The sequence below is a fragment of the Ptychodera flava genome, chromosome 16, assembly GCF_041260155.1.
Source record: "Ptychodera flava strain L36383 chromosome 16, AS_Pfla_20210202, whole genome shotgun sequence".
Lineage (NCBI taxonomy): Eukaryota > Metazoa > Hemichordata > Enteropneusta > Ptychoderidae > Ptychodera > Ptychodera flava.
Genome location: NC_091943.1, coordinates 8,018,102 through 8,033,601, shown reverse-complemented (window position 1 = coordinate 8,033,601; position 15,500 = coordinate 8,018,102). Strand labels below are relative to the sequence as shown.

The 15,500-nt window shown below is 37.6% G+C and overlaps 1 protein-coding gene across 1 annotated transcript; it reads right to left on the bottom strand.

The window, feature by feature from the left end:
* Positions 1-203: 203 nt before the first annotated feature.
* Positions 204-14,614, bottom strand: LOC139152701 (splicing factor C9orf78-like). The gene is made up of 10 exons (XM_070725996.1): positions 14,418-14,614; positions 12,491-12,550; positions 10,856-10,910; positions 8,975-9,045; positions 7,900-7,986; positions 7,314-7,382; positions 6,387-6,518; positions 5,839-5,969; positions 4,824-4,916; positions 204-421 (listed from the first exon to the last, which is right to left on the bottom strand). Exons 1-10 carry the CDS (start codon positions 14,504-14,506, stop codon positions 324-326), a joined length of 885 nt encoding a protein of 294 aa, XP_070582097.1. The 5' UTR covers positions 14,507-14,614; the 3' UTR covers positions 204-323.
* Between the last annotated feature and the right edge of the window lie 886 nt (positions 14,615-15,500).

The window sequence follows — 15,500 nt, the reverse complement described above, 5'->3', positions numbered from 1 at the left end:
TCATAAAACACTTTATGTTCTATAAATATTAATGTTACCTGATCATCAATCACCCTAGAAGACTTTCTCACGTACCTGTGTTATTTCCATTTGATGTGCCTATGTTTTAGGAATATGTACATTACATGAATATAAATTATTGTATAAACAAGTTCATGAGATAATCTTCATTTTATAGTCCTGAATAGTTAAGACAACCAAAGTAGTGGGACATGATTTAATACATGTTTTATTGTATATACAATGACAATAATCGTGAAGGAAATACACTAACAAAGACTGACTAAAACTGAAAACATTCTGTAAAAGTTTTTAAGGAAAGTTTAGTATCTTCTGAGAGCTTTTTTGAATCTTTCATAGTGGAAATCGTCTGTGGCTTTTTCTTCTTTGCGTGGTCTCTTTTTGGGTGGAGACATTGGACCTGTAGATGAAAATAGAAACAGATGGAAAATTAATTGTAATGTGATGAGATGCAAATATATTCAACTTCAGTAATGGTAAAGATTGTAATGAAGTAAATGCATGCTGGTAAAACAGCTTACGGCTTTCTGATTATGAAATACATGACAAAACCAATTTCTTTTTCCTTATAGAATGTGACACATATCAAAGCTAAATTTGCTGATTCAGTGAACACAGCACACATGCAGTGTTTCATCAAAGATGCTGCAGTGCTGCATCCCTGCTAATTTGGCAAGCAATGCTCTTCCTGTCATTCAATGAAGCAGGACTGGTAACACGATAGATTAACACACAAACAGGCCACTTCATGATTACTGTGTGATACACTTGCTGGTCCAAATTGGCTGCCAGAAGCAATATAACTAGTACAATTTTGTAATTCTCGACCAAAAATAACTACCCCGGTATATGGCATGTTCCCTGACTTTGTTACAGAAATAACGGACGACGCACTGACCATTAACGTTTATTTATGGCCTAGGGTGAGAGGAAAGCCAAAAATTAACGAGTGAGGCTTGCCGAGCTAATTTGGCTTTCCTCTCGCCCGCACCCATAAATAAACGTTAATGGTCAGCGAGGAGTCTGTTATTTCCATTATATTATAAATGAAACGCGAAAAACTGTCAAAATTTACGAAAATTTCCCTTGCGAATGACAACGGGCCCCAGAACCTGTCAGTGAGTGGTGCACGCTGCAAAAATTTTGCAAATCCGGAGGTGTTTTTGAAAAAAGGCATCTAAACTTGGCCGACAAATGCTCCATTTTATTTTGTGGTTGATTATGATCTTTGTACAAATCACAATTTTCGTCTTAGCTGTTAAGTTAATATGTTTACAATATTATTCATATTCACGGGCATGAAAACAAACCATTACTGTGTATGAGTGGGCAGTCACGTGGTTCAGCTCGACCAATTAAAATGCAATGGAGAGGGCATGGTAATATTATACTTATTATAGAATTCTCTTCACGGGCATGAAAACAAACCATTACTGTGTATTATATTACCATGCCCTATCCATTGTGTTTTAATTGGAAAAACTGAACTACGTGACTGCCCACAAATGCATTTATGGTTTGTTTTCATGCCTGTGAATATGAATCACTGACTAATCACTGACAGGTTCTGGGGCCCTGTTGTCATTCGCACGGGAAATTTTTGTAAATTTTGACGGTTTTTCGGGGTTCGTTGATAATATAATTGAAATAACAGACTTCGCGCTGACCATTAACATTTATCTATGGGCGCGGGCGAGAGGAAAGACAAATTAACGGGCTGCAAGCCTCGCCTGTTAATTTTTGGCTTTCCTCTTGCCCATAAATAAACGTTAATGGTCAGCGCGTCGTCCGTTATTTCTATATTTGTGGGCAGTCACGTGGTTCAGCTCGACCAATTAAAATGCAATGGAGAGGGCATGGTAATATTATACTTATTATGGAATTCTCTTCTGACAGACTGTGCTATCCCGGATAAAAATGTAAGCTTTTCAATAGTTACAGATACTACCTTGTGACACTTTGCTGGGTGAACATTATGAGGTCTGATCCTCAGGAACCTTTCACAGGCATTACTTCTATATGCTCAGAATGAGCATATAGAAGACACAGGTTAGTTCTCTTATTGTATTTTTTTGCAAGCATACTAGAATAAAGTGGCATGCTAATTTCAAATCTATTTCAATGAATACAAACTTTTAATCATCGATGGGCAAACTGGCATTAAAAATTTTCATACGCAATTTTCACTACAATATAAACAAACCTGATTAATGTCATCCTTATGAAGAGACTGACTAAATTCACAGGATGAGAAATTTGAGAGAAGACAATTTCGATGAAAATATTGAGCAAAAATTTCTGACATATTTACAAATGCAAAAGATATGCTAATATTAATAAGGCCTCTGTAAGCAGCTACATATTAGATTGGAAATTTATCAGAGAAAAATGTTATCAGACAAAAAAAAATTGACAAAGAGAACATGAAAAAAATCTGCCTAAAAATTTTCAAGCAAAATTTCCTGGTTATTTGAATTAATCTGAGTCAGGCCATTCCTAGGGACTCGCAAAGGAAATATGAAAGGTTCCTGACCAGCAGTTTCAGAGAGGAAATTCAGAGTCAAAGAATCACATACAATCAACCTATCAGTACATGTAGCTGCATCACAGCAGGGAGGGCTAAAAGTCTAAATAGATATCAATGAAAGAAATAGTTTTAAAACCCCCTACATAGTCCCAAATCATTCACAATTACTGAAGGAAGTATCCTGGATGAAACTCTACATGTAAGCTGAGCCTGTACAGTCATACTGAAAACTCCAAAACTGTCGGTTGATAAACTCACGATTGCCAAAGCTTCAGACTTTGAAGAATAAGACTGATATTTCAGTCAAGCTGCAAACAGCCTTCTTCATGCAAGCTATGATATGCATTGATTGCAATATTGCAGACATAAATTGCATAGAGTTTTAATAATTTGCGATTAACCTGTTACAGGTGTTTGATATTTTGTTCTTACAAAGTATTACAGCATGCATTCAGAGCAAACATGGATATTTTCACCCCTTGCCTATGAATATGATTGCCTATACAAACCATTTACACCTCTCAAACCCCTTTTTAAAGGTATTGGTTGAACAACCACAGAAAACAATAGTTATACCACTTCCAGGAGATGAATTAAAAAATAAAGCAACCTAATTTTGTATTGTACACTAAGCGTATATCAAACAGAGAGTTTTGTTATTTTAAATGAATTTTCTTTGGTTTTTCCCATGTTCTCAATTGTATGATCAATTTGGAGACATGACCATAGCATGTTACATTGCATTTCATGGTTTCTTGTTAAAGTCTGTCTTTAGAGGGCGCTCCATTGCTGAAGCACAAATATCAAGTACAAACTTTACAGAAAAGGATTGCCTCCAGTGACAGATCTTTTAGTTTAGGTTGCTTCTTTCTTCACATTCCACATATTAAAGGGCTATTGGCTGTAAGTTTTGATGATTTTTTTCATTTTCTGTTTTGTATGCGAATTGCAAGTTCTCGTTCTACTCCAAAAAGTTATGCCAAAATACATCCTATTTAGCATGCCAACAAAGCAGCTTTGTGTGTAAAATGCACTTTAATTGTTTGAATTTGAATTTTGGTCACGACAAGAATTCACTTGTCAATGATAACAAGCAGTCTGTACAGGCTGAGGTAACAAGCTGAATACTGAGTATCTCAATATACTTTGAGGAGTAGAATTAGAAATTGCAATTGACATTAAAAACAAAAATTCAAGTGAAAAAATCATCAAAATTTACAGCAAAATTGACCAGCAGAAAAAAAAAAGCGAGAGTGTTGCAAAGCATAAAGTTGTGCAACTCAGATTCAGCATTTCATGTGGCAATGATTTATTCAGTGTCAAAAGTGGATTGTGATCTGGAATGTTTTTGCCAAGCCACACAGTGAATGTAAAAATTAAATGACTACAGTTAACACAAAATATTTGTGACTATTGAACTCACTTGTCCACTCTGTGGGCAAAATAAACATACAAAGGAAAAGAAAAAACAGCAAATAATAATTGTAAATATATTACTGACATTGTTAGAACCTGTTTGGCTAGATAAAGTCAGTCTTTAGGATAGCTGGATAGTGTTTTAAGTCAAAGTAGATTACAGATCATTGATAGGTAAATGTTTAAATTGTTTAGATTCAATGACTTTACGAACGTAAATGATCAAAGACGAACATAACCTTATCACATAAATTCTTACTTAATTATATCAATCCAAATATGTGTTCTTTTTGCATTATGTATATCAATATTTTGATATAAGTCTATGATTACTATCAGTAGGTTACACATACTGGTAATTTTTACATTTGATCTATTTAAATGTTGTTGTTCTGTGTTTGTGAGATTGTTTTGACAGATAGTCATGAATGAGGTCACAAGCTTTCACTGTAATTAAACACACAAAGTGAAATGACACACAGATATAACCCTTTTCCTGCCAGACAGTAATAACTGTATCACTTACCCATCAGCCAAGTCAGTAAATAGCAGTATTGAGCCAAAACATGACGTATTTTCAGCCACTTGGCTTGGTATGTTATAGCATCTTTTGTCCAAAAAAATCAACTTTACAGTATTATGTTTTCAACAGCCTTCAAATGTACAGTATTATGTTAAAATACATCATATGGAATATGTTGTGTTTCATTAATTTTAACCATCTTGACCTGGTGGTGAAATATGGACTTGGCAGGAAAAGATATAAGGTATATTCCAGTACAAAGCCGTATTGGTCACTTCTGACCTCTGGAAATCCATCTATTCTACTGATGGTTCCCACAATATCTGGATAACTTACGTGGTTTTTCAGCATCCCCTACGACAACCGGCCGTGGTTTCGGAGCTGGTTCTTCTTTCCTGTGCTTCGGTACGTGTGTGTCTTCTCGTAAATCTGACAATAAATGCAATGAGAAAATCATGAATTTAACCATTTCACTCCCATTTCTCTGTGTAGAGGATCAATGTTGCCACATGTAACAAAAGGATTGGGGATAAACCATGGCACTGAAAGGGATAATCAAAGTGCAATCAAGGCTCAGACTGCACCAACCAAGAAACTTCTTTAGAGGTTTTTTTGATGAGAGTCACTCATAACGATTGTATCTATATAACCATTTCACCAATATGGTTTGCCCAAACCCATTGTTACAAAGGCTGAGTGTGGACAGGTTGATATGGACTTTGGGGGTGTACAGGCTAAAATGTTACAAAGATTACTGCAAACAACTAAGGACAATATCTGAGACGTAAACAATACAAAGAGTAAATTGGAGAGATAAATTTAAATACAAATAAATAGATCTGAAATAAGAGTTAGCAACTAATCCACCCGCACAGACAGTAAATGAATTCTAAATCATTTCATATTGATCGTTTTCAAGTTCCCTGATCAAGAAGAGCTCTCTGTCACAGCACTGAGAATTCAAACTGACTTTCATTCTTTACAGACAGATGAGATGAATTAAGATGATGGTTTTTTCCCTCATGATGCAATATCCATTCTAACAGCAGTTTGTACAGACATGATTTACATCTCTCTAAGTTCCACTGCAGTCATTGTATCCCCAACCCAATCCCAATTCTCCTGTACAATTTACAAGGTCCAATTCCCAATCGAATTCGGTAAGTTTGTGTAGAAACATTGTGGTGAAAGGGTTAGACCTGGAGCAAATACAAATACAATGAGATGGATTCAAAAGTACACTTTGTGAAGATTGAGATCTTGTGGCTCAGAATAGCAGAGATCTAAATTCTGCATGCACTGGATTAAAATATGAATAAAACATAGCAGTATGAAATTTAAAACAACCTACATCTTGAGTGCTGGACATAGTTGACAGCCATATTGGCTGGAGCAAACGATGTTTCATTCTTTTGTTTCATTCTGTCGACTAAGAGTTTCTGTTTGGCATCTTCTGTGGCTTCAATGTTCCGTATCTTTGCACTGAAGATGACACAAAAAAGGAATGATGTTGTTACAGAATATTTTTGCACACAGCATACAAGCATTACAGAGCAAGTGATCAAGATCTGTCATAATGTAGTGAGTCTCTGAGCTGAGGCTGTCGTTGTATGATGCTGATCGACGGTGTGTGCATGCTGATCAATTGTGTATCAGGTTATGGAAGGTCAGATTGACATAGTCATACTCACAGTCCTGGCACTCTAGTTAAAATGTTTCCTGTTGTACGGCCTTTATATACTGCTGCTATAAATTAATGCTTTACCACATTTTTGGCAAAACTACCAAGACTAGGGTACAATAATTGAATGTACATGGTTACTGAGCTTATATCCAAAATCAAGATACAATGCAAAGTCATATTGAGTGCGGGTAGACAGCGCCCTCTACCGTACTTACTCTATGCCAAGATCCACTTCAGGGATACCAGACAACATCTGATTGGATAACATTTCTTCTGACCTTGTCGATGAAGCTGCTTTTTTCAACCTATCTGGTAGCTCATACAAGAGATCTTGTCCTGTCTTACCTCTGAATGTTTAGAAGAAGAAGCAAATCAGAAATGTAGCTGGAGGTATTTCATGTTAGATTTCTATTGAAATTACTTTTTAGCCTTCTTAAAACTCCATCAGCTGTTACTTTTGATGATATTTCAGGTATATATTGTTCAGTCTATAAAATATATTTTCAGGTTCTGCTCTAAAAATCACACTGAAATGCCTAGACTTCAACTTATTAATGTGGCCTGTATGATACTGCTGTATGTCTAAAGTTTTTGTTGGCAATGGACTAGAATCTACAAGTCAGCAGTAGCACTGCATATTCTACATCGATGAATTGTTTTGACAATGCTTGTACTGTGTATTTCAACACACTTCACGGTAACGAGTTTACTGTACCCCTAAAATACATGAAACCATTTTGACAAGTTGCAACACTTGTTCCTTTATGATTATTTGAAGAGTATAATCAAGTCGAGGATCATGATCAATAAGTCTTCAGACTCGCTTCTCATAATCTCTCTCAATTTTCCTTCAACATTTTTTGCAATTGCAATATCCACAATCCTGAAAAAAATTCCTTTCTGAAAACACTTTTCTTTAGGTCAGGTAATGTCATGGAATATTACCTGACAAACATACAGTTCTGAGAGCTCAAATTTGAGTGAAATTTCTTTCATAACTTGAAACTGCATCAGTTGACTCATCCACCCCAAATTACTAGTACAGAGGTCCAACTTCGTAAACACTATATAAAGGTTATAGTCTGGTTTGATGTTAAGAGGTGTAAATGTGAACATTGAAGAAAACAAAATAAGAAGTTTACTTTTTTGCTTCCTCCTTGGTCAGCTGTTTTCCTTGTTTCTTTGCCATCTGCTCTTCAATGTACTTCATCCTGAAACATGAAATACATTCAATCATCAGTTATCTTGACACTTCAAAGTCAATATCCACGAATGCACACAATTCTACTTTATTTGACCGCCTAAAAAATGGGCTGAGACAAAGCTGATTAAAATGGCAACTGTTTCTTTTTTTTGTGTTCCTCGCTGGGAAAAGTTCAAAATTGACATTGATGGATTGAACTTATTCTGTTGTCATGTACACATATTCATATCACACATTTTGTACCCTTATTTTTCAACATCCAGAATAACTTAGTATTTCAAGCAGAATAAATTTACCACATAAACTTTACAAGATCAAAAGTTACATTATAACCTCAGTGATTATACTATTTGTTTGGGCCCTTCATGGAAGTGAAATAATATTCCATAAAATTAAAACAAATTTATCAAGTTGCTTGGTGAACAGTAAAGAAAAGCCTTTCCCATTGCAAGAGCAATGGGTCATAGCCTAATCAAATGGTTATTGAAAAGGACAAATAGACAACGTAACGACATGCTACATACATGTCTGCATCTTCGTCTCGTCTGTTAGTTTCTGCGGCAAATGTACTTCCCATGTCAACAACATCTCTGTCCTGGTCTTCCTGAGATCTAAAACAAAATAGGAACAGAATACCTTGAGACATCAGATAACATAAAGAAACTGTATCTTGTCATAGATACTGCAAACCTTGTGTCTGTAATCTTGTCTGTTCCTGTACTTCCTGGGTCCTCTTTCTTTGTGTTTCATACTAGAAATAGACACCCTCTTTTTGATCCAACTCATTGCGACTATGGGGCAGTTTGTGTCCAAAAACAGGGATGCATGTCTAAGTGTACTGCTCTTTAACTTTGACTAAGTCCATGATTTTCACCAAAAGAGACACTTTTTACAGCAATAGGACAGAATTAAACAGTGGAATTCTTCATTTGCATTGCAAACATATGAGAAAAGCACCTTTCCGTAAATTAAATCGACTTTAGTGAAACGCAAAAGTTGCAATCAATTTTGCTGTATACTCATCCTCAAGTACCGTACTGCCTATTACCTGCTCAAAACCAATTACTCCATGTTCAGTAAACAAGCCCTAAGGTACATGTACCTACCAAGACTACCATACACTATCTATCAACTTCCAAGATCACATCTTAAAAACATTCCACAGACATATGGCATCAATGGTTCTACTCCGGAATAAACAGGGCGCCATGAGTTAAACAGACTCAGTACACCCAACAGATCATGTGATGGTGGTACAAACAAACCCATGTGTACAAAGGCTTATGCAGATACACACATTTCTATACGGGATTGCGTATGTATGGAAATACACACATTTCTACATGCATTTACATATGTACATGTAGGTTTGTTTGTACCGTGGTCCATGTCATATTGCTTGTACTTCCATTTCTACTCAACACTTTCTATATACTCCTACAGCAACAGAGTGTTATCAGTGTCTTCTTGAGAAATGTTCGAAGAACGTTACACAACAGTCTTGGGAGAAAAGACGTCATACCAAACCCTTCTCTATGAAAAGGGTCATGTCACACACACGACATGACAAAGTAGTGACACATTGTATCTCTGAATTACCTGTCCCTATTCCTGTCTTTGACTTTACTCATGTCAACAAGTCCTCCAGTCTCTAACTTAAACGGATCATTCTGAAATACAAAGAGATATACAAACATCAATTACAATTAGTCATTTTCCTCATACGTGTAGATTACAAGTAACAAGGAGGAGCTTTCACCATGACGTGTTCAGCCTGTGACAATCACATCATACCAACTTCTTCTGTCTTGAGCGCCTGTACAGGGAGCTTATGCTATTGTATGCGTGGAGAATAAATGTTACATACATGTACACAGCGCTAAAGAAATAGCGAAGTTTCTCCATGGATTATAGCTAATTTAGAGATTCTGTGGAAAACGAATCACGTTTAAATTGTACTGTAAAACATGTCCTTTTCGCCAGCATGCCAATTTAGCTAATTAACATGTACCTTTAGAGTTCAAGTTCCCTAATTTGAAATGCAGCTTATTCAAACATTTCCCTATGTAAGTGCCTTGCTATCTAAGTTTAGTATGAACCCATAAATTTCGATTTTGCTAAAAAAAATGCAGCTAATTCAGAGTGTTTTGCTGTACCCCACCTGCCATCTTCTTTGCAGTTCATATCATTGGCAATGATACATGTAAGGAAGAGAATGCTTGCATGGCAGGTTTTGAGGGAGGGACAGTGAGGGGAGGAGGAGAGATTGTTCTCATAATGATCTGTATATTGTAGTATAGTATAGTATAGTCAAGTTTATTTCAGTACTTATGGCCAATGCTAGTGCCATCATTTGGGAACGATTGTCATTATCACTTTTCAGTGATTTTGTCTACAATAGAGTGTGCAAATCCTTCCATATCTAGAACGCAGTACTATAGATTACATTATTCAACATTTTGATATATAAATGGAGACTCTCCTGTAAATTTGTCAAGAATCAAGTATTTATTATGTTGTGCTAGGAGCCACAAATCCCTCACAACTGATACTCCTATGGATTTGACCCCTTGTCTGCCATTGCAAATGTCATCTCATACCAAAGATAATGAGAACATATGTGTAATGTTGCTTGAATTTTCCAGCACTCAATTAAAGGGGAAGTTCACCAAGGATGATTTTACATATGTGCTAGCTTTGTGGTCACTTACCCCGAAAAGCTATTTTTGCCATATATAACTTGCGCGATTTTTTACTAAAACCGATAGAAATAGTACAGGAAGTTGCCCATGTAATTTGAATCATGGGAAAAAGCGCCAAGCTTGGAGCTTGCATAATATGATATGGAAGGGACCATTTTCCCATGGGTATGGCATTGTCCACTCACCCATGCTTAAACCAGGCTGTGCGTATTTACATAACTTTTGTTTATACTGAGTATCCTTGCATAAACGATGATTCACATATAATATAATGTCCACTGTCAGATTTTGTGTTGCTGTTTACTACTGTGTTACTGTGAGTGGACAATGTGGGGGCCATACCCGTCCGGAGATGGTCCCTTCCATATCACATTATGCAAGCTCCAAGCTTGGAGCTTTTTTCCCCATGATTCAAATTACTTTGGCAACTTCCTGTACTATTTTTATCGTTTTTTGTAAAAAATCTTGCAAGTTATAAATGGTGAAAATAGTTTTTCCTGGGTAAATGACCACAGAGCTACCACATATGTAAAAATCATCCTTGGTGAACTTCCCCTTTAATTCAGTAGAACACTTAAAATTTCTAGCATTCAAAGTGGTCAAAGGGTCAAGAGGATTATTTTGACGTCATATTTGATTCAATACTGAAATGAAAACTTTAAAGTGCACATCTATGATCAGTTTACACAAGCACTATTTCAAGGCTTTGATGATCACTCATTTGCCTGCCTGATTGCAGCGCTGTCTCCTCAGTGACAAGAATTGAATGTTTACTTACTGTTGTAAGCTCTGCTACTTTGGAAACCTTCTTGCCGTATGCTAACCCTACAGCACTGAAAGACAGTTGAGAAATACAAACTGTGTGTCAGACACAATACTGTAGGTACATGTCATCATGATATGTGTACTAAAAAAATCATTAGCCATAAATCAGGTATGAATGTGTATTTACAATACATAGCTCCAGAAATTAGACTCTTTCACAGTCTTCATTGGCCGTCCTATTGATGAGCCTTTACAATTTGGACCCTACACAACAGAGCTGTGTCAGGCCATCTCATGACCTCGATTCATTCTGCTTTGATATTGAGGATGCCGATAAAAAAGAGCTCCTTATGTAGGGCAGTGAGGACTATGAGAGAGTCTACCAAAGAACTGGACATATCCATATGAAAGACATTGTTTTCTTTGCACTTTCACCACCTCAGTGTTGATTGTATCTATTGCTTTCAGTTAAATCATAGGAAATGTAAGCCAATAGCAATGAAAAGGTGAAATTCCATGAAATACAAATTAAATCACAGAAATCTCAAGTTTTGACCTTTTAGTAAAATTGCTATCAGTAAGCTGTTTCAGTGCAGCAATACATCTTGGTTCCCCACATTATTCATGTGTCTGCTTACATCTTGCACAAACACAGGACCTAGTTCTCTTCAGTTGGTCTCATTATACATGTTCATGCGTGAGTGGCAAGCAGACAAAACAGCTTGGATTGGAACCAATTTTTATGAGTGAGAACAAGTCGAAAATAGACTGAAAAAAATGTTCTGCTTTTTGTTGGAGAGCGCATATGTTTACCAGTTGACCCCTCTTTGCATATATCATGAAAGTGCACATCATGATTATTCAAATTTATCATTCGGTCAAAGTGATGTTATGAGAATTCAAAAACTCCCACCCAGTGCATACAAATGGCTGTGTCATCAGTAATCCCCCTATTGTGTGCCCACAGTCCTGTAACTTCTCGTTTAAACGGTACCTAAGTAGAATGGACCATAATCAATGCTGTCTTGGTTTTTTGAAAATATTTGAAAGCAATTTTTAGAATTGTGATCAGAAACAGAACTGATCACAGCAGCAACTCTCTGCCTATGTCCTAGTAGGTCAGACACAGAAGTGTTTGTTCAATGTAATAAAATTAATAACAAGACAGCAAAAGTAGGATTATGATTGTTGCCTGCCCTCAGACTGATGTTCACGATTAATCATCCGGCCTGACCTTCTGCTCAGGCATTATCAATATAACCATCTAGACTCTCTTTCCACACCCTGTCACTTTGCTGACACGATTTAGTAATCAAGGTCAAGTGCAATGCTGGCAGTAGGGACAGACATGGCAAGGATCAAAGTGATGACACTTCGCTCGTCACTCTGTTGCCTCGAGACTGACCAGCAAGTCTTTACTTTGATTACAATGTATTTTGCATTTAAGCAAAGCGGCCAGGTCTGGAAGGCAAGACTACGCATATTCTTGTCCTCACTATCACTGTGCTATAATTTGATAAGTTGGTACGCAAAACATTTTGTATTAATAAAGTGGCCAACGGATTAACTAGGGCTAGGATTAGTGTTAAATTACTGGCAAGAAGCCAAAAGGACAGCTGTCTTCATCCACATACACACACTTACTTACCTAACACCTCTAGCTCTCTCTCTGAATTTCTGTGCCTCTCTTGTTTCCTCTAAGATTGCCCTGGAGAGAATAAATTTGACAGAATTACAGTTTTGGTGAGCCACTTGTGTTTGCAATGTGTCACTAACAGTGTTTTGTGTAAGGCCGGTACCCAGGTAAATGTTACCGGGGTTCCCCAGTCATTTTACCGAGGTTCCCCTTGGTATACCCATGCAATCAGATTAGGGGACAGCAGAAATGTTACCGGGGTTCCCAAATCATTTACCTATATTCCCAACCTTAGCAAAAACACTGACTAATGACTGACCCATGCACCATGTTGAAGGAACTCATGGAGGTAGTCTCCATGCTGGGACCAACTCAAAGGTTGCTGTGAGCCTGACCATTCACTGTGACTAAACTCCCTGACATCACATAAACCGAGGGAGAGGATCACAGCAAACAGACTGATAGGGGTATGCAGCCATAGCAAACTCCAAGGGTGGATGCATAAAAGTACAGTTGCCTCAGGACAAACATGAAACAGATTCAGACACGATCGCTTGCAGTTAAACGAGCTTTCCACCAGGGTGCTGATCATTTTGGTTCAAGTCGTTTTGGCCCCATATTTTCTGGCTCGAAGTTGTTTTGGCCCTTGGACCCCAGACATTTCAGCACAGCTGTTTCAAATATTTCAATTTGGCATTTTATGTTTCATGTTCTTGTGGAACCTCCTATAGCAGTCCACATTAAATGATGAACCAAATAAGAATTGAACCAAATGGTGCACTGTCTCAATCACTTTTACCGCGAAAGCCAGGTGAGAATGAATGATGAAATCGATCTAAATGCTATCTCACTTGTGTTTGTTTGTTTGCATCAAATTTTACTACAGGACCAGTACTTGCAGTTAAGTTGTGGCGAACAACATACAGATGATAGTGTTGTTTCACATCAAGCTTCCACTGTATTGTTTAGATATAGCAATAAAACCAGTCAGTCGGTAGGAACTGATTTGAGTGTGTGTGGTTTTCTGGAGGAAAATGAAACTAAACAGTTCAAAATATGGGACCATTGGTAAAATAATTAGGACTCTTGTCAATTTTAACTTTTTGGGGCAAACAACTTCAAGAGATGCTAATAGTTTATCATTAGTAAAATAGGCTATACTTCAACATAACTGCGACTTTGAACAAAACTACTTGATTGAAGATCCATGGAGTTCATTTTCTTGAGGCATCTCTTCCTACCTCCATGCTTGAGGGGTGCCATATGAATGTACAGCTAGACTTGCCGTTGTTAATATAATGTCTTCATGAGATCAATTAGCAATACCTGTTTACAGCCAATCTGTGTGACAGCTATTACGAAATTCAACTATCACTCTCAACTTCATTAGCACTATCTTCCCCAAAACATGGAACTGAGTTGGTGAGACCCGGCAGCCAATGGCGGTGCTAGAAACGTTTCTAGCTTCATCCAAGTCTCCATCAAAACAATAAATTGAAGAAATACACTTTAGACTGCGTTTTAGTTGAAGGCTGTTGCATAGATGCATAGATCGTTGGCCACATTCCAGTAACTGCTGCCGAGGAAAGTCTAGTCTACACATTGTACACACTGTGTAGCCCAAATGAGCGAGGGGCTGTGAGAAGTCTAACCAGAGACAGCAGCACCTTTGGACTTGCACTCGCAAAATACACAGAGAGTCGGGTAACTGGGCCCAGCAACAGGTTATCGTAAAGTTGCTTGGATAGTCGTTCCGAGGCGGGCGGCCGCAGGTCGCCGTCTTTTTTTTCCAAGTAAACGGCGACCTGCGGCCGCCCGCCTCGGAACGACTATCCAAGCAACTTTACGATAACCTGTGGGCCCAGCTGGCCCAGCTGATGATCTCCAACGTCAAACTCGGCAAACTTGTTAACCTTAAGACTCCTTGAACTATAATTACCTGACATCCGATGTAGAAGCGGCTTCATCTGACGAAGAATCACTAGAATTTCGCCGTCGACGAAACTGTTTACGTCTGATAGACGCCATATTTCTCTGTTCTACTTCCACTTCCGGTTCTTGCTTTCCCAGCCGTCCACTCTTAGCAAAGTAACTCCACAGTATGGACACTAGTGGCGCTATTACAAGTAGGGTCGTCGGGCCACTGCACCGGGCCCGGGGCTATAGAAGTTCAGTGTGTGGGCCTAGGTACAGCTTATCTGTTGGCCTTATTTCATATAAAATATACCGAATAGTATTAAACACAACAATAAATACTACAGTTGATTGTTCACGATTTGTGTAACTATTTATACTATTAATTCATTGTTCTTCAAAACCTTTCTTACGCTTTGTATCTCTAAAATATGAAAGCGACTCGTCACAATCATACACGTTTCCTTCGTAATCTCCTGTTGACAGAGACTGTGACAAACTTCTTTGAACTTTGTACGGCAAAAACGAATATGGCAACGGTTGAAATGCATAAAGCGATAAATTGCGATCTTCGATATTCGAATCCATTTGTTGTAGTTGTCTCTCTTTGCAATTTGCATTAAAAAAATGATCTAACTTCGGAAAGACGTTTTTAATTCCCGATATTGAAGCCATGTTATCTAAGAAAATGTCACTATTTCAATGCTTGACGATGGATTTGATCACAATCCCTCTTGGCGTACTTTGAGGAACCGTAATTAGCTTAATTGTTCACTTTTGTGTACTCACTCGAGGCGAACGTACCTGACTTACAAGTCAGAAATTATTTCGTTAGGCCTATAGTTCAAATCTGAGCTTCACATTCGTCACCAAAGTTTGAAAACCATTCTATGGTCATACCTCGGCAAGCATAGTTACATATTCGTTGCTTTTGATTTCAATCCATTATCGAAGAAAAATGCGAGTAATACAGCTAATGGGACTTTAACAAAGTAAAAATGTTAACATTTGTCTGGATCCACAGAACTTCGGCGAAGAAGGAGCTATTTGAATGAGGAATGGGAAGAGGAGGAAGGGACAGACCGCTAGTTATGTCTTTATCTTCTCC